Source organism: Rhinatrema bivittatum, chromosome 3, assembly GCF_901001135.1.
Source record: "Rhinatrema bivittatum chromosome 3, aRhiBiv1.1, whole genome shotgun sequence".
NCBI classification, from domain to species: Eukaryota; Metazoa; Chordata; class Amphibia; order Gymnophiona; family Rhinatrematidae; genus Rhinatrema; species Rhinatrema bivittatum.
The window spans coordinates 516825743-516844025 of record NC_042617.1 but is presented as its reverse complement, the minus strand read 5'-3'; the positions used below and the strand labels follow the sequence as shown (position 1 = coordinate 516844025).

Sequence of the window (18283 nt, the reverse complement as noted above, 5' to 3'; positions counted from 1 at the left end):
CAAAGCAGAACGTCCATGGGCGGACCAGCACATCCACTCCCTCAGCTCCAGTGTCCCTGCGTTGAGCAAAGAACCGAGGAGCCTTCGCATTCTTGAACGTTGCCATAAGGTCCATAGTGGGTGTGCCCCACCGGGCACAAACGAGGTGAAAAGTGTCGTCCGCTAACTCCCATTCGCCGGGATCTAGATTATTGCGACTGAGGAAGTCCGCCTGGACATTCTCCACCCTGGCAATGTGAGACATCGCTATGCAGTCTAGATGGCGTTTCGCCCACGAAATCAAGAGATGAGCTTCCAGTGCCACTGGACAACTCTTGGTTCCCCCTTGAAGGTTGATATAAGCCACCGTTGTCGCATTGTCGGATAAGAGTCTGACCGCTCTGCCCCGAAGAAACGGGAGGAACGCCTGCACAGCCAACCTCACTGCTCTGGTCTCCAGATGATTGATGGACTATCGAGCTTCCTCCTGGGACCACTGTCCCTGCACTGATTTCCACAGACAGACCGCCCCCCAACCGGTTAAGCTGGCATCTGTAGTGACAACTGTCCAGTTCTGTACCACCAACAGAACTCCTCGTTGTAAATTGTCCGGGGATAGCCACCAAGTCAGACTGCGCCGAGCCGATTCCGGAAGAGGCAAAGGAAGACAGAACTGCTCCGAGACCGGATTCCATCGGGAGAGCAATGCTGACTGCAAAGGCCGCACATGAGCAAAGGCCCAGGGAACTAATTCCAACGCCGACGTCATGGATCCAAGCACCTGTAGGTAATCCCAAACCATTGGTACTGGCTTGGATAACAAGGCTCGAACCTGACCCTGAAGCTTGAACATACGTTCCTTTGTGAGGGACACTGTTCCCTGTCAGGTATCAAACAAAGCTCCCAAAAACTCCAGCGCCTGGGAAGGTACAAGCCTACTCTTGGATTCGTTGACTATCCATCCCAGTGATCGCAACAACTGGAAAACTCGATGTACCGCTTCCTGGCAGAGCAACTCTGACTTCGCGTGAATCAACCAATCGTCTAGGTATGGATGGACCAAAAATCCTTCCCGACGCAACTGAGCTGCCACCACCACCACAATTTTGGTGAATGCCCGGGGGGCGGTGGCAAGGCAGAAAGGCAGAGCCTGAAACTGATAATGCTGACCCAACACAGCGAACCTTAGGAACCTCTGGTGGTCGGACCGGATCCCGATGTGTAGATAGGCTTCCATGAGATCCAGAGATGCCAGAAACTCTCCCCGTCGAACCGACACAATAACGGACTGCAACGTCTCCATGTGGAATCGAGGAATCCAAAGGTACCGGTTGACACTTTTTAGATCGAGGATGGGTCGGAAGGCTCCTTCTTTATTCAGCACAATGAAGTAAATGGTATACCTGCCTCTGCGAAGCTCCGCGGAGGGGGACCGGAACGATGGCGCCGAGTTCGAGTAGCCGCTGTACCGTCTCCTTTATTGCTCGGCGTTTGGATGCCATACCGCAAGGTGAGACCAGAAACCTCTGGCGGGGTTGGGGTGCAAAATATAAAGCATAGCCTTGTCTTATCACAGTGAGGACCCACTGATCCGACATGACTTTGGCCCATTCCACGTAAAATAGAGACAGTCTGCCCCCACCTTTGGCACCGAGGAATGGACCGGCTGCACATCATTGCGAGGGCTTACCACCCAGTACATTCTGGTGGATGCCAGGTCTAACGAAGCGTCACCCACGAAAGGACTGAGAGTATGCCTGCTGCCGGCTGGCGTTATGCCGGAAGGAGGACCCTGATCCCCTGGAAGTCAAAGGTCTCCGACCTCCACGAAAACGAGATCTAGAAGCAAAGGACCCCCGAGCCCTTAGTCTATCTTCCGGTAACCGATGCACCTTTTTCTCGCCAAGAGACTGAATCAGGTCCTCCAGTTCTTTTCCAAAAAGCAGCTTGCCCTTAAAGGGTAAGGAACCCAGCTGAGATTTAGATGAAACATCTGCTGCCCAGTTACGAAGCCACAACAAACGCCTTGCCGACACCATGGATCAGGTCGAGGTGCGAAGCAAATCATGAAAGGCATCCGCACTATAGGCAATCACTGTAAAATTAGGCTTAAAATCAGTTTAAAGGTGCTGCTCCAAGAACTCAGGGGTCCAATAGTTTCCCAGAATCCTCTTGGCTTAGGCCAAGCTGCAATCTCTGTGTTGATTTCAGACTTCAGGCACACATATCTCATCACGGCCTCAAGCCTCCCTGCCTGAAGTGCTGCTTCTTGCGATAGCGACTCGTTGGCAAGCAGGTGTTGCACCCAACAGAGACCGGCCCTTAAGGAAAAATTACTGCAAATAGCCACTCGGACTCCTAATGCCGATACTTCAAAAATCTTCTTAAGTTGAACTTCCAGTTTGCGATCCTGTAAATCCTTAAGTGCCGTTTCCCCTGTAACCGGGATGATATTCTTCTTCGTGACCGCCTCAGCCACATCCACCTTAGGCAGCCGCAACAACTCCAAGGCATCCTCCGGCAAGGGGTAAAGCTTGTCCATTGCCTTCGCCACCTTGAGACCTAAATCCGGAGTATCCCATTCCTTGAAAAGCAAATCCGTTGCAGAAAAATGGAAGGGAAAAGCCGAAGGGGGACCCCTCAGACCCAGGACCACCGGATCCGTGGCCCCTAACCTGGATTCTTCCTGGGGAAGTTGAATCCCCAGTTCCCCTAGGATAGCAGGAATGAGCAGACCCAGTTCGTCCTTCCTAAAAAGACGGACCACCTTCGGGTCATCTCCGTCCATCCCATGGGACCCCCGCAGCCCCCCCTGCAGGGGGTCGGACTCACCTTCAACACCCCTTGGGGGCTGGGTGGGCAAGTCTTGGCCCTCCTGGCCATCCGTGTCCGAAGAATCCGTATCCACACGAGGAGTCCGTAAACCCAAAGGACGCGGCCCCTCTGGTGGGCCCGGGTCCTGAACGGACCTAGCCCGCTTCCAGGACCCTAGTTGGGAATCCTGACTATGAACCCTCTTTTTTCCAGCCCGCCAGGCCTTAAAGGCCTTGTGCATGAGCAAAACAAATTCAGAAGAAAAAGAGGAATCAGAGGACAAATCAGCCCCATCCGCATCTTGGTCAGTATCAATCTGCCCCCCCTCATGGACCTTGGTTTGCGGCGATAAGCGAGGCAGATGGTCCTCTTCCCCAACCCATTTGCGCCACGGAAAGTACCGGCGCGATCGGGGACAAAATGGCGCCCGCTCCCTGAGGAGCTGACCAGAGGGCATTCAAAATGGTGCCCGTTCCCGTGGTCAGCGGGAACAGGACGGGGGATGAAGGCTGCAGGTCCCCGAATGCCTGAACCCTTAGAACGACCCTCCCTCGGGTTGTGGAGGCTCCCTCACCCCCGGGAGGCAATCCGCGCAGACCCCGTTGTGCGATAATCGCGGCCGCGCTGCTCCGCAGGCCCTGCATGCGGCCCAGCGCAGCATGCTGTCCCTCAGAAACGACCGTAAGACTGCTGAAAATGGAGCGCAACGAACCCCCCAACACGACCGAAGGGAAGGGAGAGTCGAGCCCCGCAGAGAAACCAGCCTCGGAAGTTAAAATAAAAGTTTCTTTTTTTTTTTTTTTTAATATCTGATCAAGTCTCCGGGTCCTGGATCAAGCTGGAGGGAGTGAGCCGGGCTCCCCGATTTCACCTCCAGTGATCACCTCAAGCTGGAAAACTGGGGCCGCACCACCAGTACCTCAGCTGCCTCTGAAACGAGGGGGGATGGTCCCCACAGGACCTCACAACCCCCTGGGAGGCGTCTACCGCAACCAGCAGGAACACACTGTGGTCTTCAGCACTCCAGTGCTATTATCTCCTAGGTTCAAAAATGTACCTCTCATTATTTATTTCTTTGAAAGTCACTAACTACACTGCCACAAAACACAAGCTAGGCCCTAACACAGACTGTAGGTTTTGTACCTCCTCCACCTGCTGGAGACAGAAGAATACTGCCAGACTATAGGTGGCACCATCCTATATAAGGCAGAGTTTTTGTTGATACAACTTCTGTCTCCATCTGCTAGAGGGGGGGCAAAACCCAGGAGTCTGGACTGATACGGGTACGTACAGGGAAGCTGTTTTGAAATAATTTGTTTGAGAAATTTTAAAAAATTTGTACTAGTTTTTGAAATATTCTATTTATTAGTATGCTTTACTATTATGATTGTTTGATATTTGACTGTTTTGTTTTGAGGAATGGTGATGTTTCCATTTTTCCATTACTGCACTGCATACAGTCTGACTTGTTGCCATTTCCAGTTCAGTTTTTGTCTGTATGTTTCTATTTATGGTCTATTTATTCTATATTTGGTGAGGGTCTTTATTCTGCATGTGTAACCAAGGTGAGGTATTCTGCGAAGCATGTAGTTTGTGTGGGATCTATAACAGCCTGACTTGTTCTATTGTCCTAATAAGAGGTATATTGTATTTTAAAAGACCTGGTGTAAAAAGAATAAGAATGAGAAAAAACAGCTATATTGCTGTTTTATTTCTAGATCTGTTATTTAATTTTGTAATAGTTAGGTTATGCATAACATTTTTCTATTTCTTACATGGGGGAAGATCAATGTAGGAAAACCACAAAGGGGCTAATACACAAAAGTTTGCCCAGGGTCCCATAAATAGTTAAAGTCATCCTGCTTATGACTTTTGAAAGGGAGAAAAATATACATATCGAAAATAAACACGTGTAGAAAAAGGTTTATGAGACTTTGCATTTAGCCCTTCAGGTAAAAGGTTGTGCAGCTTATGACTGCCTCTATAGAATAATGTTCTCTTCCAAGAACTACAAGAAATGCACAATGGACGTAAGAGTTGAAAATAGTTTAAACAATCTGACCCTAAAAAGAAAAGGCACATTAACTAGAAATGTTGATCTAGAGGCAAGCTCCGAAAAGGGAAGGTGTGTGCAGGGGAAAGCTGTATATAGAACACGAGGAGTTTCTTATATCAGACACTTCCTATAAGGAAAGTGAGGCAGAAAGAAGGTGAAAGCTAAACAGGTGTAAGAGGAGACCAGCGAGTGTTGTCCTACTATGGACAAGAGGGTTACACCTCTCTGCAAAACCTCTCCCCCTCTGAAACCCCAGTACTTAGTGTGCCGACTCCTACCTAGGGAGGTGCAGAGACTCCTCGTAGCGGTGGAAAGTGACTTGGGGACCGGGGCACATCAGCACCCCGCCAAAATCGAACAGCACGAACCGCCTCCTCAACGCCATAGCGCCTACCAACCCGCTTCTTACCGCTCAGTGCTCTGCACTGATACCGGCGGGCAAGGGGCAAAGGGGTGGGGCTCCAGCACTTTTGCAGACTAAAGCGAGGATCAGGAGGTGGGACTCCAGCCCTCCTATAGAGGCTGGGCTCGGCCTTTTTCCATACTCCCGAAGCGCGCGAGAGCGAAGGGGCTTCGTCTGTTTCCGTCATTCTTGAGGGAGGAGCTCGAGGGCAGTCAGGCTGCTTCCGTTACATACAGGGTTGAGCGCGCGGATGGTACTCTGGGATCCCCGATTTTCTCTTGCTAAGGGCGAGTAGAAGCGGGTGCACGCATGGCTGGGCTTTGCATTGCTAGGCCGCGTCAGTGCGGAAATCCGTTTTTCACTGCCGGCTGAGCCTTTCGCCGTGATTCAGCTCATTTTTTTGTTTGTTCTTTTATATGTGGAGATACAGGGAAATACTGGCAGTCTCCAGGCTAGTGTAAATGTGACTTGACGCCCCCCCCCCCGGCCGACAACTTATCCTCCATCTCTATACAAAATATATTGGAAGGCCGTTAGAAGGTTTACGGGAGCTCGGAGGCAGAGCGATTGTGTGCGTTGCCTCAGTTTGTACATTTCAGGGAGCGGCAGAATGCTTTCCGAACTCTGTCCCCGCCCCCTTTTCCTCTCTTTCTCTTTTCCCACAGCCCCTCGCTCTCTTCCCTATATCCGCCCCCCTCTCTTCCTTTTTCTTCTGTAGCGCCAATCTAGGATCCGAGTCTGACCAGCGGCAGTTATAAAAAACGCTCTCCCTTCCCGGCCGGTTTTAGACATAGGCGCGTGGCTTCGCCAGATTCTGAAGGCGCCGAAAAACATTTCCTTTGCTGCTGTCTGATTTCGGGGATAAAATCTCCCGCCTCTGCTTCTGAGCACCATAATCTTAAATCTGGCTGTGCTGGCATCTCCCTCCCAGCACTGATCAACAGCAGGGGGCCTATTTGATCTGCGCCTGCCGTTTATTCTTGTGACTGGGGGAGAAGGGAGTTGATAAGCACCGCTGGACAGCTGCTGCCTTACCCGATCTGGCTCTCCCACAACTCTTCCTGCAGCATTGTGTTGGCCTACTCAGTTGGCCGAGCCAATTGGCCTACTCCATTCCAACCACTATGGTGCACGTAATACTTGAGACACTGTACCTAAAGGGAGACCTTCCCCACACAAGCTGATAGAAATTGTAAAATGGCAGAGGTGGAGATCTAGTTAATATAGTGCATAATGTGCCATTAAGAAATACAACATTTGCTAATACTCTAAGCCTTCAGGCTCTACACTTTTGGTGCCTTCCCTCTCTGAGTTGCAAAAAGTGGATGGTGCTAATTATAATCACATTAGAAGTCTCGTATTCCACGGGGTGTGTTACAAGTGTAATATTAACAAATAACTTTTTAATATCACCAACCTGCATTTTTGGTGTGTGTTGTTAAGTAGTGGCTCTGTAGATGAAGAATGTGTTCAGAAGTGCAATTCAGCAATAATCAAATAGTAAAATTGTAGTTTTTCAATAAGGATAGTGTGAAAAAATATCCAAATGGCAATGGGGAATATATGTTTTAGGGACAGTGTATGTCTTTTTGTATGTTATAACCTCAACTAACACCAAGCTGTTTTCCTTTACATTTCACTGGTCCTCTGTATGAGTTACATTGATTACATACATTCTCTGGGCCAGGTCTATAAAGGAAACAGGCAGGACAGGATATAATATATAGAGATGTGAATCGGAACCAGAATCTGTTCGGATTTCAGTTCCGATTCACATATATGAAGGCAAGTTTTCTATCAGTCAATGTCTATAAGGTAAAAAAGACTAATTCAACAGAACATTTAAGGGGCTATGTTTAAGCTTTGTTAAAATAATATGTTCATGCAGGTTAATGTGCTGATTGTTAGTCTGGGCATTAATAGTTATTTTACCACCCAATGTTCTAAAAAGATAAAAGCCTATAGTATGTTAGGCATTAAACTCTTGGTTTTGTACTAGGTAGCACAGGGGCATTACCATGACCAATAACACATTTTGTTACTGGAGGCAGCTATAACCGGCTGCCATAGGAGCCTTGATTGGCCCTCTCATCCCCAAGTACTGGCATCAAGGATCTCCAATGCTGCACTTACCCTCCCACTCCTACTAGGTGAACTTCCTTGCCTATCCCTTCCAAGGTCTTCAGATTCCATAACTGAAACATCTTAATCTTCAGGTGTTAACCATTCTAAGCATGTGTTTTTACGTACAACAAAATAGGAAAAGTCAATGACATTTCCTATAACATTTCATTTACAATAGCTGGCTATGAGCCCTGCCCATCCCCCCAAAAAACTCCATCACTCACTAAAACCATACATTAAATTTAAAAATAAAAGCCCTCCAGAACGTATTCCCACTACCCCTAAACCCCCCCCCCCCCAAAAAAAAAAAAAAATTACCCCAACCCCATGGGGTCCAAAGGGAGCAGGATCAATACCCAGTCACTCCTGCCCCACCAGTACCATACTCCAAAATGGCACCCATCAGCCTGAAGACTGTGCCAATCTGAAGCATGCCATACTCCAAAATGGTACCAGCTTCAGGTCAACCAGTGCCATTTTGAAATACAGCACTGGCAGGGCAAGAGTACCTGGAAATTGCTCCTCCTAGTGACCCCACAGAATGGGCTAAGATCAAGCCCAGGGGGACTTGTTTTTAATGTGTGGATTTAGTCAGCAGGGGAGAGGGAGAAAGGGGCTCTGGTGGCCAACTTTTAGTGCATGCTGCCAATAATGTGCACTAAAATATTTCATTATGTGGTATTGGAAAATAGTGCATACTAAAAAATATGGAAAACCACTACCAATGAAATGCACTCCAACACATGCCTAATCCCTCCTCAATGGCTCTGTTTGATTATATGAGGAGCCTTGTGGTGAGTAATGAATTAAATACCATCTTTCCTTTCTAATTCTGAAGTTTGTGGATATTTTCTATTCTAAATTGTGTGCAACAATTGTACATGTCTTGAAAGGAAGTGGGCTACATGCTGCTTCTAGTTAGTTGCTGCAGCATCCTTTTGTCTCAAGAGTCAGCTGCCAAGGTGGCCATTTCCAGATGGATGACTTGAAATCTGTCCTGATTTCATGATGCTACATCCTAGTAACATCTGGTAGTTGGAGTTCCTGCTTCAGCCATTGGAGTTTCACACCACAAATCTTGGTCATGACTGAAAAGGATCCACCAGGCCTTGGGTAATTTGGAAAGTATTCATTGTGGAGGGGCTGCTATAAATGGAACATTTGAGTGGCTGTCCAAATGATTGGGGCTTTGTAAAATGTCTCTACTTCCTAGCATTTGCTATGCTAACTTGCTGTATTGGAAATTTTGACTTTCTGTATGTAAATCCTATTTTTGTGGGGGTGGGGGGAGAAGGGGAAAAGAGTGTCTGTTATATGGACCTCTCTGAAAAGATATTTGACAGAATTTGGAGTGCTGTAGCCTTCCCCTCTTCACTTCTTCCCCTTCCTCCTCTATCCCCTCCTTATTTTCCATCCCTTCCAGCTCTTTCTCCTACCCATTTCTGCCTGCTACAGCTTGGCAGGGAAACTGGCACAAATGCAGTGAATCATTTGTGACCACATCCTCTGACAGCATTAAGGTGTACCAGCAGTTACAGCTGGGCGAGGTGGCACTATACAGTTTCCTAACCCTGCATGACCTGTACTAGTTGTAACACATACAAGGCCTGGTTTTCTTCATAGGACCAGAAATACTACAGGCCTTTTTCCAGTTTCTGTGTGGAAATAGCCTGGTACATCTGATCCATTATGCTTGAAGGCTAACAATGATGCAGTGCCAGTGTTGGGAGAAGTCTCTCAAGCTGTTATCCCTTTGAATCCTTGGTGCTAAGATCTTCACTCCTGTTGACCCTCTAAATAGCCATTTCCACTCTGGTGACCTTATTTTGAGGACATAACTTATGGCTGTTGATGATGATGTCTACCCACCATTCGCTTCCTACATGTTTTCAATATCTTGGTGTAAATTTAATGCTATGGTGTACAATTTTACCATCTTATGTACATTTAGAAGAGCACATTTCCCACATATGTCAAAGATTATACTTGGGTTAGGAATTTTTTTTAAAGATTTATTTATAATGCAATACAAACAAGGATCCTCAATAGAAAATCAAGAGCACATAATATAAAAGTATATTTGGTAATACAATAAATCTCCAATAATTAGTGGAATGTATGATTTGGTGCAAGATTATGGTGTTGAGGCAGTTGGTAATAGTGATAACATGATAACTGGAGAGAAGACACTAAGGAAATCTACAACTTTCAAAAGGGAGACCATGAGAAAATGGTTAGGAAAAAACTGAAAGGAGCAACTGCAAAAGATAAGTTTATATCAGGCATGGATCCTGTTTAAAATACCATCTTGGAAGACCAGACCAGACCAGATGTATTCATGCATTAAAAAAGGAAGGCCAAATGATTGCCAGTAAGGTAAAAAGATGAGGTGAGAGAGACTATTCTAGTCAAAAGAACATCTTTAAAATAATGGAAAAGAGATCTGAATGAAGAAACAGGAAAAGCATAAGCACTGGCAAGTTAGATGCAAACCATTGATAAGGAAAGCAATGACAGAATTTGAAAAGATACTTGCTGTGGAAGCAAAAACTCACAAAAACTTTTTCAGATACATTCGAAGCAAAAAGCCTGTGAGAGTCAGTTGGATAATTAGATGATTGAGGAGTAAGGGAGGACAAGGCCATAGTGGAGAGATTAAATTAATTCTTTGCTTTGGTCTTTCTTGAGGAAGATGTAAGGCAGATACCCATGCCAGAAATGATATTTAAAGGTGATGATTCAGAGGAAGAAAATTTCAGTGAACCTGGAAGATTTACTAGAACAAATTGACATAGAGTAGCAAATCACCTCGACCAGATGGCATATATCCCAGAGTGCTGAAAGAAATGAAAAATGAAATTGCACATCCATTGTTAGTAATCTGTAAACTATCATTAAAACAGCTTCGGTACTTGAAGATCGAAGGGTAGCCAATATAATGCTGGTTTCTTAGCGTCCAGACAGATGAATTCAGAACCAGTGGATTATGCACCTCTACCAGCAGATGGAGACAGAGCAAAGCTGACATAACCAGCAGTGATATCAGCCTGCCAGTATTCTCCGTCTCCAGCAGATGGTGGTTGTAGAAGGAGAAAGAAAAGAAAATTTATTCGCCCCGCGACCAAGACATTAGAAAGGCATCTGGAGCCTTTCTGTATAGACTGGGATGAACTGAACAAAAATGTCACCTTTCTGTTTTCCTTTGCTGTGAAGAGGTCTATCATACAAGATGGTGGTGGGGAAAGCAGCACGAGGAGTCCGTGAGGATTCCCATTGAAACCGAATGCCTCAGCCCTAAATGGTGCCCAGGAACAGATTTAATAACTGAAGGCAAGAAAACATTGGGACATTGCTGCCCCGGTACCACCACTGCGGAGAGAGCAGCTGCTGCCGCAGCACAAGCCAGACCACCAGCGCAGCAATCCCAGAAAGAGCGCCTGAGTGAGTACCACCAGCACGAAAGCCCCAGAGAGAGAGCTCAAACGAGCACTGCTCACTCCGCCAGCATCAGTGCAGCGGCCCCAGAGAGCACCTGAGTAAGTGCTGTCTGTCCCGGAGTAGATGAGCCTCTTCCTTCCCAACATGGCTGCTCCCAAGATCTTCCAAAGGTAATGCTGCTGGTCAGAGGAAAGAGCTGTGATCGTGCCACAGAGACTCTCTTTCGGTCACAGCGGCTGGGAAAGGGGGAGAGAGAGCACAAGCAGAATCTTGCTCCGGCCGGGGGAGAGCAGCCTCTAAAACACACATACACCTCCACCAGCACTGTGGACCCGAGCAACAAAGGAGTATTTCGTGGCAGCAATGCAAAGAGCAGCAAGGCAAATAGCCAGCCTGGTCTTCACTGGCTCCCTCACTGCCAGCAGCAGCAGCACAGTGGACACTCTCTCGGCGTGAAGAGGGAGATGCCAGTGCTGTGACGGCTAAGCCCGTTCACCAAATGCCCACTGACGGAGGATCAGTGCAGTGGTGATGCCAAAGGCGCTTGCGCTATGAGATGCATGCATGAAGGAGCACAACAAAGCAGTTTTGTGTGCACCCAAAGTGATTATTCACTGCATCCTGATGGTAATTGCTACAATCATGGATCAGATGTGCTTTATTGAGCCAATGCTAGGATGGGGGCTTTATGGGTACCTAAGAAGTATCCCAAGAAAAAAGCAAAGAAGGAGCCCAAATTTGATCTTCCCAATGATAAGTAACAATTCTTCCGCTATCTCTTCCTGCTTAATATTTACTCTGCTCCTATTAAATGTTCAGTCTCTATCAAATAAAAAATCCCTCTGATTAATGAACTGCTAGAGGATTTAAATCCCACTTTGTTTTGCATTCCTGAAACCTGCCTGAATGACGAAGATAATGTGCTCTTAAACCAAATTTCTCATCCCAACTGCAATGTATTTCATTTTCCTAGACCTAAATGAAAAGATGGGGGCTTATTAATAATTATTTAAAAAAACAAAAAAACAAAACTTAAGCTAGTAACTTACAAACAGCTCGATCCAGTAAAGTCCGTGGGAGAGCGGACTAACGCCCGCTCTCCCGGCGCGCGCACCGGCCCCTCGCCGGTGCGCGCGATCCAGTATTTAAATTAGGCGACGCGGTGCAAACGAGGAAAAAGAGGCGCTAGGGACACTAGCGCGTCCCTAGCGCCTCCTTTTGGCCTGGAGCGGCGGCTGTCAGCGGGTTTGACAGCCGACGCTCAATTTTGCCGGCGTCGGTTCTCGAGCCCGCTGACAGCCACGGGCTCGGAAACCGGACGCCGGCAAAATTGAGCGTCCGGTTTTCGGCCCGACAGCCGCGGGCCGAATTCAAAATTTTTTTTTTTTTTTTTTTTACTTTTTTTTTACTTTTGGGGACCTCCAACTTAATATCGCTATGATATTAAGTCGGAGGGTGCACAGAAAAGCAGTTTTTACTGCTTTTCTGTGCACTTCCCTGGCGCCGGAAGAAATTAGCGCCGACCTTTGGGCGGCGCTAATTTCTTAGAGTAAAATGTGCGGCTTGGCTGCACATTTTACTTACTGGATTGCTCAGGAATACCTAATAGGGCCATCAACATGCATTTGCATGTTGAGGGCGCTATTAGGTGCCGCGGGTGGGCCGCGTGTTTTCCTCCCCTTACTGAATAAGGGGTAAGGGAAAACACGCGTCCAGAGCAGGGTGACAGTGCGCTCCGACGGAGCACACTTTACTGGATCGAGCTGAAAGTAGGGAGACATCCTCCCTATGAGGTGGCAATTCTAAAATCTCCTTACCTAAACATAGGAGTGGTCTATTGTCCTCCAGGTATTCTACTAAAAGATTGCTCATCACTGATTGAATTATTTCCTAAGATGTTTCCATTACCATCAGATTCTACCTTAATAGTAGGCAACTTTAACCTCCATGTAGATAAAACACCAAGAACCATAGCCTATGAAGTGTTTTTAGAGACAATGGAAGCATTAGGATGGTCCCAATTTGTTTCTGAAGCTACTCAGAAAGTGGGACATTCTAAACCTAATATTTGCCAATTCCGGTAACTATAATCAATACTTCTCACACTATATTGACATGGACTGACCACTAATTAATAAAGGTGGAAATAACCTTCCTCAACCCAACTCAGAAAAGTATAGACAATAATCATACTTTAACACCTAATAATTAAAACTAATAAAGATTTTAAATCTTTTGGGGTGCAAAAGTGTTCCTGGGATTCATGCCTAGTAGTGTACCTAAAGTACTTGGCACCTGGGGCAGATACTTCGTTTGGCACCCTCCTATATATAATTTTAAAATTTCCTAAACCGATAAAATATTTCAAAACAGCAAACATCAAATAACTCCCAATAATTAAAACTAATACAGATTTTAAAAATGTCCTGCTCTCCATATCTGTCATCCTAAGATTTTCATAGACTGGGGGCATTCATGCACACATACTATGCTCCCTCTTTCTTTCACACACGCTCATAAATGCTTTGTGAGAGACAGGGAGCAGGTGTGTGAGAGACACAACACACACTTTCTCTGTCTCTCTCTTACACACACACACACACACACAGACATGCTTCCTCTAGCTCTTTTTCATACACACACACATACACACGCTTCCTCTCTTGCACATTCATGCATCTTCTACCTTCCTCTCACACTCACTAACACACACACATGCTTCCTTTGGCTCTTTCTCTGACACACATTTGCTTCCTCTGTGTGTGTCTGTCTCACACACTAACACATGCTCACACAAACACACACGCTTCTCCCTCTCATGCACACACATAACATGCTTCCTCACACACATACATATACTTTTTGTTTCTCTTTCTCACACACTAACACACATGCAGACAAAAACTGAACTGGAAATCACAAGACAGATTTTATATGCAGTGCGACAGTGGAAAAGCAGAACATCACTATTCATCAAAACAATGCAATCAAGAAATATAAATCAATCATAATTGTAAAACCATACTAAAAATATACATATGAAAACAGCTGATGAATAGAATTATCAAACACTATTAAAATATTTCAAAACAGCAGACACATCACATGTAATAATTAAAACTAACAAGGGCAAAAAAATCTCCCACTTTCCAACCTGGGAACTTTAGATTTCTAGTCATCCTCAGATTGATGTGAATAGGAGGAGAGCGCACAAACTTTAACTCCTCTCACACACATATCGGGAAAGCCATTGGGGCTCCCCTAGGGCTCGGCGCGTGCAAGGTGCACAAGTGTGCACCCCCTTGCTTGCACCGACCCCGGATTTTATAACGCGCATGGCTGCGCACGCATGTTATAAAATCGGGCATAGATTTGTGCGTGCTGGGTCAATCGCACAAATCTGCGCTCACACACGTTATAAAATCTGGCCCATAGAGATGTGAATCGTGTGATCGATCATCTTAACGATCGATTTCGGCTGGGGGGGGGAGGGAATCGGATCGTCGCGGTTTTGTTTTTGTAAATATCGTGTAAATCGTAAATCGGGGGAGGGCGGGAAAACCGGCACACTAAAACATCCCTAAAACCCACCCCGTCCCTTTAAAATAAATCCTCCACCTTCCCGAACCCCCCCAAAATGCCTTAAATTACCTGGGGTCCAGAGCGGGGGTCCCGGTGTGATCTTTTACTCTCGGGCCTGTGGTGCGTTGTAGAAATGGCGCCGGCGCTACCTTTGCCCTGACATATGACAGGACAAAGGTAGCGCCGGCGCCATTTTGTTTTTTGTCCCCCGACGTCAGGAGCATAGGAGATCACTCCCGGACCCCCGCTGGACCCCCAGGGACTTTTGGCCAGCTTGGGGGGGCCTCCTGACCCCCACAAGACTTGCCAAAAGTCCAGCGGGTGTCCAGAACGACCTGCAGTCGAATCGTTTTGCCATACGGCCGGCGCCATTTTGCGCAAAATGGCGCCGGCTGTACGGCAAAACGATTCGACTGCAGGAGGTCGTTCCGGACACCCGCTGGACTTTTGGCAAGTCTTGTGGGGGTCAGGAGGCCCCCCCAAGCTGGCCAAAAGTCCCTGGGGGTCCAGCGGGGGTCCGGGAGCGATCTCCTATGCTCCTGACGTCGTTTTGCCGTACAAAATGGCGCCGGCCATACACCGTATGGCCAGCGCCATTTTGTACGGCAAAACGATTCAACTGCAGGAGGTCACTCCCGGACCCCCTGCTGGACTTTTGGCAAGTCTTGTGGGGGTCAGGAGGCCCCCCCAAGCTGGCCAAAAGTCCCTGGGGTCCAGCGGGGGTCCGGGAGCGATCTCCTATGCTCCTGACGTCGGGAGACAAAAAACAAAATGGCGCCTGCGCTACCTTTGACCTGTCATATGACAGGGCAAAGGTAGCGCCGGCGCCATTTCTACAACGTACCGCAGGCCCGAGAGTAAAAGATCACACCGGGACCCCCGCTCTGGATCCCAGGTAATTTAAGGCATTTTGCGGGGGTTCGGGAGGGTGGGGGATTTATTTTAAAGGGTCGGGGTGGGTTTTAGGGTTGTTTTAGTGTGCCGGTTTTTCCGCCCTCCCCCTTCCCCCGATTTACGATTTTTGACGATAAATCGGGGGAATTCCTATTGTATCGCGCTTCTAACGATTTTTGACGATTTAAAATATATTGGATGATATTTTAAATCGTCAAAAAACGATTCACATCCCTACTGGCCCATAGGCAACCTCTCACACACACGTACATGTACATGCGCATACACAAGAATGCTTTCATTGAGTGGAGGTGTAGCCTAGTTGTTAGAGCAGCAGTCTGAGCCAGGGAGACCAGGGTTCAAATCTCACTGCTGCTCCTTGTGACCATGAATACTTTACTCTCTGTTGCCTTAGGTCAAACAGTGTGTGAACCCTCTGGGGACAGAGAAATAACTAAAGTTCCTTTGAAGTGCTGAAAAGTGGAATATAAAATAAATACATTCACAGGGCTACACAGCAAGGCCTTCTCTTCTGTTGCCAGCTCCAAGGAAATACCAGTGGCATCACAGGACCTCTTTATCTGCTGCCAGCTCCGGGTAAACACCGGCAGCACTGTACGGTTTCTTCATCTGCTACCAGCTTGGAGCAAAATGCGGACAGCACGACAAGACCTCTTCTGCCATAGGACCTCACTTTTGCTGGCGGGGAGTGGAAACCCCACCAGCACGTCACTTCTCTGCGCTGCCATGGGACCTTCCTGCTGGTGGCAATGGCAATCCTCTCCCTGTTCTCACCTGAGGTGGAATGCCACCCTCACCCCCCCCCCCCCCTTAGTACACCACTGTTCATGCCCAAAAGGATCCTCACCAAAGAGGAGAACAAATTATTGACTCAGTTAATACACGTGGCCCGCTTTACAATTGCCTTGCTATGGAAACATCCCCCTTTGGCGCATTGGCAAAGACAAATGTATGAAATTGCGAACCTTGAAAAGCTTTCGTCTGCTGAAACACAAATCTAAATTGATGATCAAATATGGGGCCCATATTAGATAACCAAAATGGCATAATGTAGTATCTGTAGCCTTCATAACCAAGCCATGTCTGTAAGCTTAAGAAATAGTATTGATTCTCGGGAGCCTATTAAAGTTTGTAAACTTTGTGGGGTTGTCATAGTAATTGTAGAGGGGAAGAACAAAGATATCTGTATTTGGAAGTATATTAACTTTCGTATGTTTCAAGTGTTGCACCAAAGAGTTGTATCTATAATATATGCTGATTTTGTTTTCAAATAAAAAGTTACAAAATAAAAAAGAACATAAGAATTTGCCATACTGGGTCAGAAGGAGGATCCATCAAGCCCAGCATCCTGTTTCCAGCAGTGGCCAATGCAGGATAAAAATACCTGGCAAGTTCCCAAACAGTAAATGAATCCCATGCTACTAATACCAGTGGCTATTTCCTAAGTCAATTTGATTAATAGCAGTTTATAGCTTCTCCTCTAGAAACGTCTCCAAACCTTTCTTAAATGCTGCTACACTAATGGCCTTAACTACATCCTTTGGCAATGAATTCCAGAGCTTAATTGTGCATTGAGGGCCTGATTTTAAAAAGTATTTACTCGAGGAAACCTGGGTTTTACTGCACTTTATTTGAGTAAGTGGGCTTTTGGAAATTGCTACAATGTATACCATTGAATTGTCCATAGGATTTACTCGCATAAGTGCACTTTACTTGAGTAAATGGCTTTTGAAAATTGCTACAGTAAGAACATAAGAAATTGCCATGCTGAGTCAGACCAAGGGTCCATTAAGCCCAGCATCCTGTTTCCAACAGAGGCCAAACCAGGCCACAAGAAACTGGCAATTACCCAAACACTAAGAAGATCCCATGCTACTGATGCAATTAATAGCAGTGACTATTCCCTAAGTAAACTTGATTAATAGCTGTTAATGGATTTTTCCTCCAAGAACCTATCCAAACCTTTTTTGAACCCAGCTACACTAACCACATCCTCTAGCAACAAATTCCAGAGCTTTATTGTGCGTTGAGTGAAAAAATTTTCTCCGGTTAGTCTTAGTTACATTTACATGTGTAATTCCTTTTGAAAATTACCCCTTAGTGAAAACATTTTCTTTGATTTGTTTTAAATGTCTGCTTGCTAACTACATGCTGTACCCCCTAATCCATGAAGAATAAATAATAAATTCACATTTATCCATTCAAGTCATTTCATGATTTTATAGCCCTCTATCATATCCCCCCTCAGATGTCTTTTCTCCAGGCTGAACAGACCCAACCTCTAGCCTTTCCTAATAGGGGAGCCATCCCATCCCCTTTATCATTTTGGTTGCCCTGCTCTGAATCTTTTCCAGTGCAGCTATTAGAGATGTGAATTGGAACCGGAATCGGTTCCGATTCACATGTGTTGTTTTTTTCATTGGGCCCGATCGCGGTTTTGTTTATCGGCTGCGGGCCATCCAGTTTTTGTTTAAAAATGGCGCGGGCCATCCAGTGCTCCTACCATGTGACATGGGCCAGCCAATGGCACGGATACCCTGTCCCATGGTAAGGGCAAAGGGCCATCGGCGCCATTTTGATTAGTGGCAGCCGACGGCCCGGGAGCGGGAGATCGCTCCCGGGACCCCCACTGGACCACCAGGTACCTGTAAAATGTTTTTGGGAGGGTCAAGAGGGCGGGGGAAGCAAAGGATTAATTTTAAAGGGTCAGGGTGGGTTTAGGGTTATTTTTGTGTGCCGTTTTTCCCGCCCTCCCCCAAAACGATAAGAGAACCCCCACGAACAATATCGTGGGGTTTTCCTATCGTTTCGGGGGAGCCCCTGATTTCAGACGATTTTGAAAATATCAACGATATTTTCAATCGTCCGAAACCCTATTCACATCCCTAGATAGGGATGTGAATCGTATTTCTGACGATTGAAAATATCATACGATATTTTCAAAGTCGTCAGAAATCGGGGGCTCCCTGAAA

The 18283-nt window shown here is 46.6% G+C and overlaps 1 protein-coding gene across 1 annotated transcript in view; it reads right to left on the bottom strand.

Moving 5' to 3' along the window:
• EPHX2 (epoxide hydrolase 2) overlaps positions 1-5377 on the bottom strand; it is a 277061-nt gene extending 271684 nt beyond the window's left edge. Inside the window, exon 1 of the mRNA XM_029596221.1 lies at positions 5128-5377. Coding sequence (XP_029452081.1) covers positions 5128-5234 — 107 coding nt within the window. The 5' untranslated portion in view covers positions 5235-5377. The remainder of the gene's footprint in view (positions 1-5127) is intronic.
• Between the last annotated feature and the right edge of the window lie 12906 nt (positions 5378-18283).